General features: G+C 42.5%; 2 protein-coding genes across 3 annotated transcripts; one reads left to right on the plus strand and one right to left on the minus strand.

Moving 5' to 3' along the window:
• Nucleotides 1-1,232: 1,232 nt before the first annotated feature.
• nab2 (NGFI-A binding protein 2 (EGR1 binding protein 2)) lies at nucleotides 1,233-8,080 on the minus strand. Of its 2 annotated transcripts, XM_069678157.1 has the most exons (8): nucleotides 7,939-8,080; nucleotides 7,622-7,731; nucleotides 6,423-7,330; nucleotides 6,114-6,247; nucleotides 5,254-5,305; nucleotides 4,976-5,090; nucleotides 4,653-4,838; nucleotides 1,233-2,319 (listed from the first exon to the last, which is right to left on the minus strand). In XM_069678157.1, the coding sequence occupies exons 3-8, from the start codon at nucleotides 7,317-7,319 to the stop codon at nucleotides 2,222-2,224; spliced, it is 1,482 nt and encodes a 493-aa protein (XP_069534258.1). In that variant the 5' UTR covers nucleotides 7,320-7,330; nucleotides 7,622-7,731; nucleotides 7,939-8,080; the 3' UTR covers nucleotides 1,233-2,221. The 2 variants fall into 2 exon arrangements, with proteins under 2 accessions (XP_069534258.1, XP_069534259.1); XM_069678158.1 differs by lacking the exon at nucleotides 7,939-8,080 and having other exon boundaries at nucleotides 7,622-7,929.
• A 1,401-nt stretch (nucleotides 8,081-9,481) lies between these two features.
• dnajc14 (DnaJ (Hsp40) homolog, subfamily C, member 14) lies at nucleotides 9,482-17,250 on the plus strand. The gene is made up of 7 exons (XM_069677992.1): nucleotides 9,482-9,614; nucleotides 11,208-12,639; nucleotides 12,774-12,880; nucleotides 13,060-13,179; nucleotides 13,314-13,474; nucleotides 13,631-13,733; nucleotides 13,849-17,250. Exons 2-7 carry the CDS (start codon nucleotides 11,422-11,424, stop codon nucleotides 14,141-14,143), a joined length of 2,004 nt encoding a protein of 667 aa, XP_069534093.1. The 5' UTR covers nucleotides 9,482-9,614; nucleotides 11,208-11,421; the 3' UTR covers nucleotides 14,144-17,250.
• The last annotated feature ends 35 nt before the right edge of the window (nucleotides 17,251-17,285 follow it).

Below are 17,285 nucleotides of genomic sequence, written 5' to 3' on the forward strand. Positions count from 1 at the left end.
AGCCGTAGTAGATTACTGTTTACTCGCAACACTTGCAGAGAGCGGAAAAGCAGCCGCTTAGCTCCACCTACCCTCTCTGGCAGACCAACCACTGCTGGGTGATGGAAAACGCGTCACTAACTGGGCGCCGCTTGTGATATTTTTCTTTCATCAGTGGGCCAAAGGCTCAATCACCATTGTGTTACCTCATTCGGCAATGGATAGTGACTTAACAGACATTTATTTAAATGAAAATCTTCGAGATTATCACTTTGACTTTGTTAATAAGCGATAAACACAGAGTATAGCTGACGCTGGTTGGAGTGTCATTAGCTTAGCATTAGCAATCAAACAGTTGGCTCAAGAGAAAGTTTGATGAAATGTTGGTACTAGTGAAATGTCAGGGGATCACAAATTCAAATAAAATGGCAATCTATCAAATATTTGTTGAAATATTTTTAAATAGAAAAGCAAAAATATCAACCATAATTCATCCTCTTGGGACCATGGAAACAGAAACAATCTAATGGCCATCTGACCGTGATGTAAAAAGGCAGATCGACATTGCCCTTTGGTAACGATGCTTCATTTTAACCTTCAGTATTCAAACAGAACAGTTACAGTAACTAAAGTGACATTTGACATCAATCTGACGAGACTTCAGTTTGTGGTTTTGTAATCCTACAAATGAATACTTGAGATTTTATAAGGTGCATTTCGTGCCTTTATCTTCACTAGTGTAAAAAACAAGCGATGAGTGCGGATGACACCACTGGTTCAGGTGAGTCATGAGCGTCAGTGCTACAAACAAGACGACAGCAGAGGTGTTGCTGGCTGTGTGACGCAGCTCCTGCAGCCTCTTCCACACATCAGAGAGCTGCCAAGAAAAAAAAAATCATTCTTTGTGAGAAAAGTAAAAAAGCAACACGCTGTGGCTTTAAGAAATAAAATAACATTTATTGAGATGTAACAAAATAAATAATCTGTTTGGCAACATAATAAACTGAGTAGGTTACTAATGCTCAAGAGACAGGCAGGTGTGAGTGATGCACAGCAAGCTACCTCACTGACACACTTGTATACAAAAATCTTTACATTTTGAACCTTAACATGAAATATGTCATGAATACAAATTTGTACTGTTCCACTGATTTTTAGGAGCTGCTGTATGAAGAGTCAAGCACCATGAGGTTTACTTTTCTAAATGTCTGCATGTCTTTAAAATTAGTCAAGTAAAGCGAAATTAGTTAGTTAGTTCTTGAAAATTTCATATGCGAGTCCTCAAAGGCCGAACGATGGCACCTGTCGGGACGAAGGTTAAAGTATCGATGAGAGGGAGGAGCAGCTGATGACCTCCCTGCTGAAGTGTCTTTAAGCAAAACAGCATCAGTGTTCCTATTTCATGCTGCAGAGTATCAAAAAGGTGTTCTGAGTACATTTTCACATAATCAAAGATAATGAAAAGATTGAAGTCTCTTACAAACACCACACCAGCCTCTTGTGCAAAATATGATCACAGAAAGATGTGAATGAAGAAGATCCATGGCTTTATATCTCAGAAACCTCAGCTTGTCTCTTCAAATCTCCTCTCCTTATCCGCCTACATGGACTTTAGTAATCTTAAGCTTTCAATCCTAAAGATTATCAAACACTTCAAAAATCAGAACAGCCATTTGTTTCCTGAGGATGAGAAGCTGCTCAGGATGTTTTAATTATGTGATAATTTGCTAAAAAAAAAAAAAAGGAGATAAAAGTGTGTCTACGAAACCAAATTCCCTTTACATGACTGCAGTAAGTTTGTTGTCAGGAGAGTCAATTTCCAAAGTTGCAGTGCCCCCTGCTGTGTACAGCCCAATTCATCTGAAACAGGGGCCCTTTGAAAACACAGAACTTCTCATAATTAATGGACTAATTTGACAAAAAATACAGATATTCCTGATTAAAAAAAAGTTTATTTTTTCATTAATTTCAGGACATGTCGTCCAAACAAGTGTCGCCCTACAAACTAAATTAGTATAAAGTCAAAGTAAAACACTTTGTGCTAAATAACACCAGTGGCTGTTTAAATCTGACATTTACTGTATTGATTTTGAAGTCGATAATAGTCCTCTTGTAATCAGATGTCAGTGATGCGGGTACACATGGAAAAACCTGCTCGGTAACAGCCCGTGTTGGTAAATTGGAGACTCTGGAGTTCAGTGGCAGGACGGAGAACGAGTTTCCTGACGGCCGCTCGGTGTTTTCATTTCCCCCGGTGATTAGAGTCGTCTTTGGTGATGCAGGGACTACCGCTCCTGCATGCTGATATCGAGCTCCGCCTCTCCACTTTAATGTCAATGTCTGCAGAGAAAGGTAGCATTTAGATGATGTGAAAGTTAACGTATAAGTCAATTTAAGAACACAAACCTGTTAGAAAACCAGTGCAAAGTGTATAGAGAGCAGTAACAACAATTTCAGACTAGCGCAAGTAGTTTTTAGGTCATGAATGGATATAATTAGAAGTCTTGAACACCCTTAAATCTGCCAAGAGCTGTCCATCAACTTAAAAATTAAGGGAAATTAAAAAATGTAACGTTTTGAATACAATATGCACAGTTTTAAAATGACTGGAAAACCAGTTATTGTAGTATTTAGACCGTGGGTAAATATAAGGTAAGAGTCACAGTGATAAAAAAACAGTTCTAAGAGTGTTTTAAGATCTCTGAATAATAGTTCGGGGAATTCAGCAAGAAGCTCTCCCACATGGAGTGAAGTCATCATGACCAACCCGAGCTGTTTAATAACAGAGTGTGTCCAGTATTACATGTGTAACTGAGCTGCTGATTGAGTCAACAAATCAAATGAAAATTCAGCAAGTAAATCCAATAAGAGCTTATGTTCATTGTGTACTTTTCACTTAGCATTTATGTTATTTATATTTGAATATAAATGTATGTTTAACGTGTTTAGGAGACAGAGAATATTCATTTACAGACTGTAAATTCATTTATTTGCTCATCATGAAAGCATTAGTGTCCATGTGTTTGTGCAGTAATATAATAACGTATGATAACTTGTGATAAAAGGAAAATTTAATAGCACATATTCAGTAATATACATGGAGAAATACATGTGGTTAAATTTATAAAAAACCAATAATGGAAGATGAGTTACGGCAGAAGGCAGTGACGTTGACAGGAAGTGAGAGAAAGTTCTGATTAATGAGAGACACAGACGAGGGAAACTTGGATGAGTGAGAGAGAGAGAAAAAAACAAAGTGAAGGAGATCAACGTCAGAGATGAAACATATGTCATTTTTTTGTTGTTTCCGCCGTCCTTTCGGTGGAGGGAGAAGATGTATAAAAAAGCCTGTGCCATTTCCCTGCCCACAGGTTTTATTTTTGTACACTGTCGCTTGGTGAGTCAATGCAACGCCCCTCCAATTACCTCCCACTCCCTCGCCCCCACGCCCCATCCATCCCGCCCTTCAGCCCACGCACCTAACACACTCTGACGTCAGTTGAAGCCGAGAGGGGGGGTCCGATGCTGCCGCCCACAGAGTACTTCCTATGCCCCCCCTCCTCCCTCCCCGCCCCCTCATGTCTTTGCTGGCTTCCTTCTCGCCTCATCTCTTCGGCTGGCTATCACAGCCCAGAACGACTAACTTGCTCAGATCACTGTTTTTTTTTCTCTTTCTTGTGAGAAGCTGTGATGCATCATACAAAATGCTGCACTAACAGGGTATTAAGGAAGTGCTATAACAGTGTAACACCCCCCCCCCCTCCTTCTTTGTACCCCCCCTCTCTCACTCTTTTCCTCTCTATATATCGCTCTCCACCTCCTTCTGTTTCCCCTACTAACTTCTATCCTCTCTAATTTGCAGTCTGGTGAAGTTCAGCTGTACATGGTGGGAGGCGTCACCGAGTCTGACTCACTAGAGTTCAAGATCGAGAGCTATGAAATATTCATTGTTAGGAGAGGTTAGGGAGTCTCTGTCTGTCATTTTTAATCAACCCCAACATCACATTAATCTCTTTAATTCCCCCCTCAAAGTCAAATTCTAAGAAATAGTTTGATATTTTGGGATATAAGGTTGTTTTCTTTGTTGCTGACAGTGAGATGAGAAGATTGACACCCCACTCATGTTTGTTTGTTTGTTAAAAAAGTGTAACGTCAGCAGCAATTTAGCTTAGCTTAGCATAAAGACTGGAAATGTGGGGAAACATTTAGCCCAGCTCCGTTCGAAACTAACAAAATCCAGCACCATTAAAGCCCGCTGATTAACACGTTATATGTTCTTTTTTCAATCTCTACAAAAGTGTAAAACCCCCTGTGAAATATCTTGTGGATTTTTGTTTTTTACACATTTTGGTTTTGTACACAATAAACAAACAATATCTGATGTGTTAATTTGAGTTTTAGAGGCATTCTGTTACTTTTGGACAGACATCACTAGCAGTGTCCTGTTTCCAGTGTTTACGCTATGCTAAGCTAACCTAGCTATAGTCCTATATTTACAATAAAAAGTGGAGATATGTATCGGCCTTCATCTAACTCTCGTTCAGAAAGCGAATAAGGGTATGCTGAACTTTTCCTTTAACCTGAACAAAGTATGGCAACATTTCAAAATAGACTTTTATTCTGTTTCCATTATAAAGCACATAAAATTGTTGAGTCATTATTGGAAAAGTCACCTGTAGAGTGAGTTCCTTCTGATCCTAGGCTGAGCTTGCCAGCCCGGTCATGTGACACCAACCGAGCCAATCGCAGCCCTTCGTCCATTAGTGTTTGTTGTATGAGATGGCGACTCCAGTTGGCTGGATTGGAGGTGTCGGTGTGTGGACGGGGCGATGGAGACTGGTTGCACTGTGAGCCCATGTCTGAAAATGACAGATTTGGGTGTAAATGTGTTAAAAGTTTTTATAGACAGAAGCAGGAAGACTGTCTGAAGTAGAAGGCTACTAAGATCTACTAAGAAAATGCCACATATTTTATGAAATATATCTGAAGTGTTTACCATGTGATACACTGTCGAGGCTTTCTGTAGATAAGCTGTCGTCATCGGCCCTCTGGGTCACGCCCTCTGAGCCCTCCACTCCCAGCAGCGATGATACACTCTCAGGCACAATTACCTAAAACACATCACTGTCAGTTCAGTGCTGACGAACCACTTCACATCACTGACAAGTCACCTGACCTTTGGTCATGTTTACACACAGGGTCGCATGTTAGAATCACACATTCATCTATAAGAAGTCACACTGAGTGTTGCTACTGCTGTGAAAACTTGTGTACCTCGTGTCTGGCTCTCTTCAAGGACAGGACGCTGTTCTCATCTGCATTTGACCTGCAGGAGGGGAACAGGCGAGACAATTCAACATGAGAGTTTATTCTTGACCTTAAAACTTAGTCATATGAAAAAACAAAATTATGACACAAGGAGTTTTGGAGAGTTTACAACTTTAAGATTAGCGTCAGCATTTTAAGGCTCAGGACTAAAGCAAGTAATGTCACCTGGAATCGAGATTTTCTTTCATGAAATTAAGCCTGTTTTTGTTTAAGATGCAGGGAGAGACAAGTAACATTACATTAACTATAATTTCCCAATAAACTGCTGTATGTATTTGCATGCACCAAACGCCATGTGGTACATATCATGTATGGGGTCTGATTATTAAAAACTGTTTAACTTTGTCTAAATTTTTTGAGCAGTTTTATAAATATTTTGTTATAGCGTGTGCTTTGTTAATACTCTCTGCAGTTAACTTGTATTACGGGACATTTACTTTTAAGATTATTTGAAAATGTTTTGAGCAAGTTAACAAACACACAGGAGTCTCTGTGTTCCTTTGTGACTCCAATATTAGCTCATTATACAAAAGCTACAGAGGCTGGAGATTGATTCCCGCTGTGGTCTGAACCCTGTTCACTGAGAAAATGAACGAGTTGGAAGATGACTAATATAAACCTCTTGTTACATTCAGACTTTGCTATGCAATACAATAACAATTAAATTGTTTAATTTATTTCACATTACGTTACATGATGCTACTCTAGAGACAGATTCTTTTCCTTGAGATGGAGGAGCAATCCAGACCCAGCAGGTGTTTGTTGCTGGAGAACAGATCACTCTCCTCCGTAGACAGCGCCCCTACCTTGCATGCTTGAGTGTGGAGGTGTATGCACATTTTCTCGCCACCTGCCGAGCCAAAGAAAAGAGCTCCACCCGTCTCAGCAGAAGGGCATTGTCGCGCATGCAGAACTGTGCTGCAGCTTCATTGATGATCAACTGAGGAGGAAAAGCACTGAGTGAAGGAGGGATGGACACTGTGGAGACGACATAAAGACAATAAAGAGACAGCATACATTTGTTTATAATGTATATTTGTGCATTAATATCAAAGCTGCCCTCTTATTTACATGGTATTCGACTTCATCTTTGTTCCCGTCTTTGGAGTTTTTACCTCGTGATGAGTGAGCTGCTTCCCTTCTCTCCTCTTGGAGTCGAAGCGTCCGTAAATGAGGCTGTACTTCCGGATCTCTTCTTCTTTGTTGACATCCTGGGACCCCATTTTGAAGATGTGCCCAACAGTCTTTGCCATCTTCTTGTTCATCCTGAGCAGAGTCTTCACTTCTGTAGGATCTGACCTGGGCAGGGTCCTGAGGAGCCTGTCCACGCTCTCCACTACCGCTCTCGCTGTCTCCCCGTCCAGCTGCCCTCCGGGCCAGGCCGACAGGGCTGCTGGGGTGAAAGAAGCTGAGGGGCTTGGAGATGTGGAGGGACCCAGAGGACACTGTGGGCTGGGAGGCTCCTCCTCTACTCCAGATGCAGAAGCCAGACTGCAGTTCCCATCAGGCTCAGGGCTAAGCCAGTGTGGGTCCATGGGGGACAGTTTTTCTCTGTAGTGTGTGTCTGGCGGCTGAGGGGAGGCCTGGGAGCAGGGGCTTCTCGGGCTTCCGCTGTGCATGGGAGTAAGACACGCCCTGTCCTCCCTCTCACAGGGAGACCCCGGCTGCCCATTGCTCACAGACTTCCTGGGCCCGCCTGCTGGTCCACTTCCTGTTCCGTCCACTTTGAAGAGCGGGATGCCCCCGAGAGGGACGTTAGAGACGGGCTGGCTGAAGAGGGCAGGGTTGGCCGCCCAGTCTCGGAGGGCCTTTTGCAGCCTACGCACATGCAGTGGCTTGGTGGCCATGCCAACTAGTGCCATGATCTCCAGGAACTCCTCCTCTGCCGCCTCGCAGAGCTGCTGCACATCGTCACCGCCCTGCTGGATGAAGGTTTCATAATAGGCCAGCAGGTTGGCCCTCTGCAGCACCCGATAGAGCTGCAGCTCCCCAAGTGTGCGTGGCAAAGACATGGTGCACAGCTCTGGAAAGTTTAGGCGGGAGAAGGGAAACACATGAAGCTGCAGGTGGGGAAATCCTTACATTTATTGACTTAAGGAAACATTGTGAAATCTGGACTCCACCCAGTTACTTTAACCTAAACAAAATTCTTTAACATTGATGAAGGTTTATTACAAAGATGAATAAAGTAAGTTTACGCATGCTGTGAAGCAGAAAAGTTCTCCATATGCGAACTATTTTCACATTTTTAAACACATTTTTCATTGAATCCCTTCTGTGACAACATGGTTGAGTATGAATAAACCTCTCTTACCTTCTTTGGGTCAGATAGACGTCTGTGCACAGAGGGACCTGCGTAATGACTGAAAGGTGTCTCTCCAACCACGCGATGTCACAGCCTATGTCGGTACTCCCGGAATGAAACTGATAAAGACATAAAAACTAATTTCGGTTTGTCAAAGAGACAAAATCACGTTACATCTAGACTACACTAAAGTAAAAACATAGGATTAATTTGGGGTCTATTTCAGATAATAATACCGACTGGAGGCAAGTGCTCCTGAGCCAGATGTGAGCAGAAATTACGCTGCTCAAAGACACATCGCAGTTGTTATCATATACGTTTCTTACCCTGTTACCTATTGCCGAAAGCTTCCCCGGCTCAGAGTGGCGTAGTAAATCCCCTTTGCGTATCGTAGCTCGTCTGAAATCACTGGCAGAAATCCTCCTCCGGCGCACCGTATTGGTTGCTGGCTGCCCTGTCTGTGTGGGCTGGAGAATGACGGGGGCGGACTGCAGCACGCCATCTGACCGAAAAAGAGCCTTCCTCTCCCGGTAGAGAGGCGGCTTTCAAATTGGAGATGTGGGTGGTGGTGGTGGGGGCTTGAAATTAACCCTCTGCGTCTTCAAGATTAGTCTTTTATGCAGAAGCTTTGGGGGTTCCCACACTTTTGCCTTGTCAAAGACCCTTAAATAAATAGTCCGCACACCAACAGTAAACAGGTTGAAACAGAGACCTGAACTGATGTGACAGAGTGTACTGAACAGTGATCCCCCCCCTTTATGTAGGAGGTGGGTGGTCGTACGTGATTGTGAGAGTACATGCGAAACTCAGATGTTCCCTCCATTACTTTTTTAGTGCTGATTTTACATGTCTTTGCAAACTTAAAGGGCCAAGTCACACAAATAAGGACCTGCTGCTCTCCTGTTTATGATAACCATTGTGATATATGCCACATCATATAAAGTGACTGCATGTGTGGTATTTATTGTGCACCTATTCCTATTCCACTTGAAAAATGTGTTTTGTTTCAGTATATTGATTAATTCATGTCAGAATTTAGTTTACAGTCACATACACAGACTGTTACTTCTACTACAATTTTTGCCTTGAAAGAATATGCATGGAGTAGTGGTAAGGCTGTGATACACAACATGGCCAAAAGGAAACCCGAAAAATGAATCAATATGTTTTTAGTGTGGGCACTAGTATTAGGTTACCTTCCTTTTGCTGTTCAGATGCTCTAATCCTGATAGTCAGAAAACTCCCAATGAACCCTGTAACTGACAGGAGGAAAGTATGGACAACCTAAAACTGGTTTATTGTTTAATTTCTAAGTTTTGTTTTTGTTAAATGCCTAACCGTAGAGACCAGTTGGTGTCAAGATGGAGATTATTTTCTAAGGTTATTGAAGCTTGACATGATAAGTGTTTTCACAATCATTTTTATGGACCTCACTTTGTGCACTTGGGCATTATGTAAAAACCAACAAAGGCCCTGCTCGACTAGTTGCCAAATAGTTGGAGGCACAATGTCTAAAATGCAAATTATAATTTTTATTAAGTATAAAATTGTCTCTTGATTAGACCCAAGGGTGCTTGCCCAAGCAGAATAAATAGTTTTTTCCAGATACTTTTGAACTTTGTGTATTACTGAGCATCCACTGGGGTATATCATATAATATTTTATATTATATAAGCGTTTATATGGGGGTAAATTACTGCGTGACCCCGTATAGCTTAAAATACAATAAAAACAACTCTAGATGTATTAAGGAAAACACACAAACATATCTAAGTTTGACTGTCACTTATAATCTATACCAACAACTCAGGGGGTGGCAGTAGTGCTTCTGTGGGTTGTTTGCTTCCAGTCAACGAACAACGAAGAAGAAGGAGAACGGGGAGGAGGAGGAAGAAACTGGAAGAAAGTAGGAAAAGGAGCAGGAGAAGAAGAAGTGGCTAAAAAAAACAACACGGACACTTGGCTGTCTGTTAACAAACAAGGTTACACAGTTATCTGAGAGGTATATATGACATGTAGTTTGTTTGAATACAAAATGCAGAATAATTTACCTCTTTGCTGGACTCGTCCGCTGTCCAAAACATGCCTTAGCTTACTCGTCAAACCCCACAGGAAGGGGAACCAGCCGTCTGTACTGACGTTAGCTAGTATAGCTAGCTACTGTTATTAGCTAACAGTAAGCTACTTGTTTGGTTGTTTGCTAGATAAATGCGTAAATAGTTAGCTGCCGTGCTGTGGTTGAATCTTCGTTTGAGACCTTATTTAGTCGAAATATTGCCAGGTTAGCCAGCCAGGGGCATGCTAATTTTAGCCCCTGTAGCGCCTGTCTGTCATCCTGTTGGCTGGCTCCTTCCTCATGCTAACACCCTGGCTGTCTGCTAGCACTAGCCGCCTTTTAAACATCTGGTGTTGTTTTTAAAGCTAAATTAACGTTTAAATAGCCTGTCTGCCTGTTTAACAAACGGAGTAGACCGTTTTGTAATGTTTGTTTTCTCGCTTTTTGGTGATTTCCGAAAGGTCAACCGTTTGTTAATGCAGCCACATTGTAGAAACACTGTGTTCCTCTGAAGCTAACTGAATTAGCAAACAGGGAATATTATTGAGTGTTAACCGTGTTGCACTATTTCCGTGCCAAAGCGAGTTTTATAATCTTTTTTAACTTGTGTCTACTTTTACAACGTCGGACAGATAAGGTCGTTCATGTGCACTAAATGTAAGTCAATCATTAATGAATTACATTACTCATTGGTTCTCAGTGTTTGTGCTTTAGTCAGGAACAGCTTGTGTTTCACAGTCATGGTGAAGTCTGTGGTTGTGGTGGGAAAACATTTAGCTGCAGATTATCTACTCTGCATAGTGCAGGTAGCAGCAGGTGTAAGGTAAAAACTTTCCATTTGTATTTGTCCTCAAATATACTGTCAAGTTATTAAAAATGTATTCCTCACAGGGCTGCAGCTAGCTTTTTCTGTCATGATCAATCCACCTCTCAAGTATGTCTTCTATTAACTTTAAAAGTATAGTGAATGTTGTCTTCACGTCTTGTGCAGTCCAGCAAAATGCCAATGCCAAAAGATATTCAGTTTATATTGTTCTATAGCAGAACAAGAACAAGAAGTAGATTATTTATAAAAGGGAAGGAAAGCATTATTCCTCTAGGTAATTGCTTTAGAGGATTAGTGTTTTATCAACCATATGTCAATTGAACAATCATTTCAGCTCTGCTGCATGCAGTATGCATAAAGTCTGTTATGTGGTATGTGTAATTTCATATCCCTTAGTTAATATGCACAGTATTAAATAACCATACGGGAGAGTGTGTTTGTGGCTAGTTCAGTCAGCGAGATATCTAAAAATAGTATAAATGCTTGATATGATTTTTTAAAAGATCATTAATGTTTAAACATTACCACCATGTTCTAATACACTCATATATTAAAAGAACAGTCTGGTTTCTTTGATGGTGGCCACCCCTTCTCCTTTAATGCGTTTTATTTTTTGGACGGTCTATAAGTTGTAACATAAACGACTACTGATACTGTAGAGGCATAAGCATCTTTGAATGCTGCTTATTAAACTCTATGTGTTATTTTTCCAGGTAACAACCCGATGCATGATGTGAGGCGTATGAAAGCCTAGTGACACCTGGAAGTGGCTGCTGACATGGTGGGTCTGAGACTGACACTCAGGACCCCCCAGTCTTATATTTTTATAAGATTTTGGGGAAATGTTGTCGCATATTATGGATCAAGCATTTTATCTTCCATGAGATTGCAATTACACAGCACTTCAGTCGAACAGCTGTAAGGAACATGGAAACAGAAGCAGTTTTGAAGGAAATGGATGCGGTGACGGACACTGAGAAGGAGATTCCTGATGGTGATCACACCTCAGGGACAAACTCTGGTCAGTGGGAGGCCAGACAGACTGATGATGACCTCGAGCAAGAGGACATAACAGCCTCAAACCTCAAATCTCAGGATACCACAAATCCAGCCACTCAGCAAGACTCTGCAGACGGAGAAGCAGAGTTTTGTGGACCTACAGAGGCCAAAGAGGATACTGAGGAGGTCTCGGATGGGTTCGATCCTGACAGCAGCGCAGATCACGAGAACTTGCATGTTATTAATCAAGAAGAGGATGAAGCTGCGAAAGAGCAGCACATGAACGGGGAGTCTGGTTGGAGGAGCATGGGAAGGAAATGCAAACTGAGGAGCAGTGGATCATTTTCAGAGCAGAGCAGTCAAAGTGCTTTTTCATCCTTTCAAAGAGGCAATGTTCTGTCAGGTGGGGGCCGGCACAAGCAGACACGCAGGCGCAATCACCACCACCATCAGCAGAACCGAGGCCGCAGGCGGACAGGAAACCAGCTCATCTTGGCTTTCAAGGAGATGCTGTCGGAGTCTCTGAGCTTCTGGTGCATCTCCTGCGTCCACATGATGATTGAGATTATTGTCACATTAACTCACAACTGTGGAGTTGGTGTGGAGACTGGAGGTATAAAACTTTACAACTTTGGTCAGCAGCTCGTTGTGAAGATGACTGATATAGCAGGAATGAAGGCGGACGCGAGTCGCATTCTGAAATGGACAAAAAGCACAGGAGCAGACCTGGCGGATAAAATTGTTATGTCAGCTAAGTGGGTAAAGACAGCTGCCTTATCTTGTATGAGACTTTTCTGTGCTTTGGTTATTCTGGGTTCCCAGTGGGCGAAGGGTGCGTTTGTCCGCCTCAGTGGAGAGAGGGGAAAGCGCTATTGGACGGCTTTTCAAGACTCGAGGTTTTGGAAGAGGGTGTTGTCCCTGCTGGAGAGAGTTCGAAGCAGGTTCAGAAGGGATGGCCGCGTACCACCGCCCAGCCCCGAATCACCGGGCCGAGCGGGGAGAGGACAGCCAGGCCAGGAGCTGGAGCGACTGCTGGCCTTGGCTGAGGTACCGGAGGACGAGCTCGACCCCTTTACAGTGCTGGGTGTGGAGGTGCACGCCACTGAGGCCGAACTGAAGAAGGCCTACAGACAGCTGGCTGTCCAGGTATGTGTGAAGCTGCTGTAGATGAGTGCAAAATACAGCTATTGGATCTCTAATTAATGACTAATAATCTGTATCTGAGGCTGAATTTTCCTCTTTTACTCATGCAACCTTTTCCTCTGTCCTTTCTCTTTCAGGTCCATCCAGACAAGAATAAACACCCACGAGCTGGGGAGGCGTTCAAAGTACTGAGGGCTGCCTGGGATATTGTCAGTAACCCAGAGACACGACGAGAGTATGAGCTGTGAGTAACTTAAAATTACAGGATACATAAATTCATCATCAAAAATAAAACCAAAAATGGATCCAGTCTCTTATTTTCCACCATTTCCAGGGTAACTGTAAAGTCATTTAGAGTCTGTTTCATGCCTTAGGCTTGTTTTATTTATGCTTCACCAACCAGTCTGTTTTGTTACCACTCAGGAAACGTATGGCAGCAACTGAGCTCTCAAAGTCCATGAACGAGTTCCTCACTAAACTGCAGGATGACCTGAAGGAAGCCATGAACACCATGATGTGTACAAAATGTGAAGGCAAACACAAGTATGCTACTACACACCCTGTAGCACCAACTGAACCGGTGTCTAACTTTTCCTGAGACGAGAGATAAACACAGAGCTGAATCATGTTTTGTGTAGCAGACTTTCACCACAGTTTCCGTTTGTGTGTGTGTGCAGGCGTTTCGAGATGGATCGTGAACCTGCTGAGGCCCGGTTCTGTGCTGAATGCAACCGTTGCCATAGCGCTGAGGAGGGGGACCTGTGGGCTGAGTCCAGCATGCTGGGCCTGCGTATCACATACTTTGCCTGTATGGATGGGAAGGTGTATGATATAACAGGTGAACGTCAGATTATCTTAAACTAAACAATGATTCATTCTACAGTTTGTATGAGCTTATATATCATCAGTATCCCAACACCACACTTGATGAGTGAAGTCACAGGTTAAAGAACAGCTCAGTCATGTGACCTGTTGTGATGCTGTCATGTTTCAGAGTGGGCTGGTTGTCAAAGGATAGGCATCTCTCCTGACACGCACCGTGTGCCCTATCACATCTCCTTTGGTGCAAAAAACAACAGCAACCCCACACGAAACAGGTACGTCCCCTCGAGTGAAACAGGATGTTAGTTTAACCCAATGACCTGTTGTCTTTCTTTTTCATATGAATACTAAGTGAATAGCAGATGTCTTAACTCCAACTTTCACTTGCAGGGCGCCCTCAGAGCCGGCTCCAGGTCCGACCAACCCTGCAGACCTGCAGGACTTCTTCAACCGCATCTTCAAGGGAGGACCTCCGAATGACATGGCTGCCAACGGGGGCTTCTTCCCCTCAGGTCCACCCCCTCACCACCCACCTGGTGCTGGAGCGCCCCCGTTCTCCCCTCCCCCTGGACAGACAGGTTTCTTCATGCCGGGGGGTCAAAGGCCAGAGTCCAGCGAGACGTGGGCTGAGAGCGGTAAACCCCCCAGAAGGAGGAAGAAGGTCCGCAAACCCTTCCAGAGGTGAAGAGTGTGGACTTCTCAGTGTATCAACGTCACAACAGGGACACAATGAATAATGGCCATGTTTGTCTCTTGCCTGCCTGTTGGCATGCTAAGACCTGAACTGCAGAAGATTCATGACCGTCAGGCTGCAGTCAGATCAGCCGGAGCAGAGAGGATCCTGAAGACTAGGCTGAGGACTGAACACAAGTATTGAAGGAGGGTTAAAGACATGGAAGTCATGGTGCTTTATCTCTCATTTCACCTTATTTTTTGTTGCTCTTTAAGACGACTGTAGCCTTGGCATTGAAGTCCTTATCAGGATGCTGTAATGAAACTTTTTCCTTTCATAATTTCCTGCCAAATCCTGCAATGCATGATTTATTCACCTGCATTTTAACACTTCAGTTGTCTCACTTTTGTTTTTTAATGTTTTGTACAGGGCTTAGTTTCGGTCTTTGGTTCCAGACAGAGTGATGCTTGAAGAGCAGGTCACAGTCAGAGTGACGGGGAGTTATTGATCAATCAACACGAAGAAGATAATAATCCAGGCAGCTTCCCTGTGGCAGTTTAACTCATGGTAGTGGCATGTGGGTGTAGATCTGCCCTTTGCCAAGATTTAATCTAAACCAGCTCCACCCAACACATCTGAACTAAACTGACATAATTGGTGCATTGTGTGGTGTGATACTCTGGTTGTTTGCCTGCACACAGCGAGGAGGGTGTACATACCTCAATCACATGCACCAGTAGGGATGCCCTTTGTCAACAGGCATTTGTGTTAAGTTTCCTGCTGCTCTGTTTTACTACAAACAGTGTCTCAAACTGACCTGGTGCAAAGTTAAATATCACCGGAGTCTTTCTAGAGTCGTGAAACAACACATCTGAGCTCTGTTGAAGTTAATCTTCAGTGGTTATATATTACAAAACACTAAGAGGTCAAATAAATACTTTAACTACATGAAGCAAAAATATGCATTAAATTGATTCCGATTTCTGTGTCCGTGACCAGAGAATCACATCCTACATTGTAAGACCACTCTGTAAAAATGTGACACATTTTCTGCAGGGACCCCTAGAGGAGATGGTGGATTCTGAATCTGAATGAGCAAAAATGCTAAGAGATCTTTGTTGTTTTGGAAAACACTTCACTCAGACATATTAAACTCATCTGCTGTTTATTGTTTCAGCTCGTGATTGGCGCCTCAGTCACAGCACAGGTTCACATCTAACAGCAGGAATACTTTGTCCCAGCTGAGCTGCTATGAGATTCTTAAAAGTGACAACTTGACATTTTGAAATGTTGGTGTTATTTTTCATCAAGAATTCATAGCTGTTAAAACACCACAGATCAACACCGCCCCTGTTGAGTCTTTGTGTGGCCTCACTGAATTTAAATGTTGGTCACAGTCTGTCCGATTTACAACGCGAGTAATACGACATTTAACAGCACTCTGAGCCTCATTTAATAACAAATATTGTGTATGTAAACATACAGTGCTGTCGGATGTTAACCTCATCAGCGTTGTTTTGTTTGATCATCTTTGCCTTCACAGTCAGCCTTCAATAACACATACAAAACTCGTTGCATTTGCACTATATTCATTATGTCAGTTTCATAGAGTTGATTGGTGTAGGGTTGAACTTCCTGTTAAGTGCCGTTTAATGCAAGCTAGGACGTTTTCCGAGCATGTCAAGCCATGACTTCCTCAAGAGTGATCTTTTTTGACCGTCACCGAGCTCAGGACATGTCGGTGATAAAATCTACCACACAAATATAGTTCAAAATAATGATGCTGATTCTGAGTGCGTGGAGCTCGCGTCACATTTCTTTCCAGCCGTCCTGGTTCATTACATTAAAATGATTTGTATTCTTTTAATGGGTCTTTTTGTGTTTAATATTTTACATCTGCGAGTTCAGCTTTCAAAATGTCAAAGTCACAGCTTCACAGAAAATAGTATCAAAATGTTAACAGCTGATTTCCTCAGTATTACTGTACCAACATGAAGGTGTCAGGAAACAAAGATACGTGGCTGTACTTTTGGTTTCTTGAAATGGTTCTTGAATAGAAATAACATTTTAATTTGCCTCACAGGTTAATTTAAAAAACAGCTGTTTTTGTTTACACCTGATATGTGAAGATAGTGTAGAAAAAGGCTTTTATGTGTGATAAGGCATTTGATAAAGGTTATTTTTTTATATTGTCAGTTCATGATGAAAAGCACCATGTTCAATGTTTGTTTTTTGTGTTCATTTGCACACCGATCCAGGTTATAACATCAGAGGGATTATGAACAGTCATCAGACTCCTCCAGCTGCTGCTGAGTAGGAAGTGTAGCTCGCTAAGCTAACAGCTCATTTGCTACTTAAGATTTGTTTATAGGTAGAATCTGAATGTTAAATGAGTGACATACCACGTTGAAATTGCACGACCATGACGCTCCAGAGAAACCTCAAGTCTCAGAGCTGTTTCGCGGTGTTGTAACGCGTAATGTGGGTTTGTCTGTCAGCTTGAAAAGATGGAACTTTGTTGCGCTTGAGCTCATTGAAGCAGGATGTTAAGTTTGCCATGTTTCTTTTCATGTGTCAAATTGTTTTTCTCTTGTACTCATTCAACCAGACGTGGAATCCGTTTTGTCAACTAAAAGGTCCCTTCTTTCTTAATGAAACAATGTAACAAAAATAAAGTCCTGGGTTTGGGTTATTCTGATAGCATTAAGGAAGTCGAGGTCGAGGAGGTTTAAATCCAGATTGTTACTATGATAATCGGAGAAGTCAACACAAATGATGATTTTTTTTTATGTGCAATTTTTCATCTCACATTCTTGTTAAAGCCTTGACCATCTCCGTTCCATTATTATCCACATGTTCACAAACGTGGTCCTAACATCAGAGACACGCTGTCATACCCGGCTCCCGTCTAGCAGCGTTGTTTCCACGCGTCCACCGTGACCCCGAATGTTCAGTGCTGTGTGTTAAAGGTAGCAGATAGAAGAGGTCAATGAAAGAGCCAACACTCAAAGATCCGTTTTTTTTTTCTTCTTTTCAAGTTTTCAACAGAATATGCAGAAGTATTGCAAAAAATATCTGACAATCATCAGGGTTTTTTGTAGGGAATCACGATGCGAGTTCCCTGGCTGGCAAAACAGTTTTAAAATATCACTGT

This window comes from Semicossyphus pulcher, unplaced genomic scaffold, assembly GCF_022749685.1.
Source record: "Semicossyphus pulcher isolate SPU_LCO1_2020_fin unplaced genomic scaffold, fSemPul1.0.p SCAF_3, whole genome shotgun sequence".
Classification (NCBI taxonomy): Eukaryota; Metazoa; Chordata; class Actinopteri; order Labriformes; family Labridae; genus Semicossyphus; species Semicossyphus pulcher.

Coding starts and splice junctions, on each gene's coding strand:
- nab2 (XM_069678157.1), bottom strand. CDS start 7,319: ATGTCTTTGCCACGCACACTTGGGGAGCTGCAGCTCTATCGGGTGCTG. Junction 6,248..6,422: donor AGCAGCTCACTCATCACGAG/GTAAAAACTCCA, acceptor TTTCCTCCTCAG/TTGATCATCAATGAAGCTGC. Junction 2,320..4,652: donor AGAAGGAACTCACTCTACAG/GTGACTTTTCCA, acceptor CTTTCTCTGCAG/ACATTGACATTAAAGTGGAG.
- dnajc14 (XM_069677992.1), top strand. CDS start 11,422: ATGGAAACAGAAGCAGTTTTGAAGGAAATGGATGCGGTGACGGACACT. Junction 12,640..12,773: donor ACAGACAGCTGGCTGTCCAG/GTATGTGTGAAG, acceptor TTTCTCTTTCAG/GTCCATCCAGACAAGAATAA. Junction 13,734..13,848: donor AGCAACCCCACACGAAACAG/GTACGTCCCCTC, acceptor TTTCACTTGCAG/GGCGCCCTCAGAGCCGGCTC.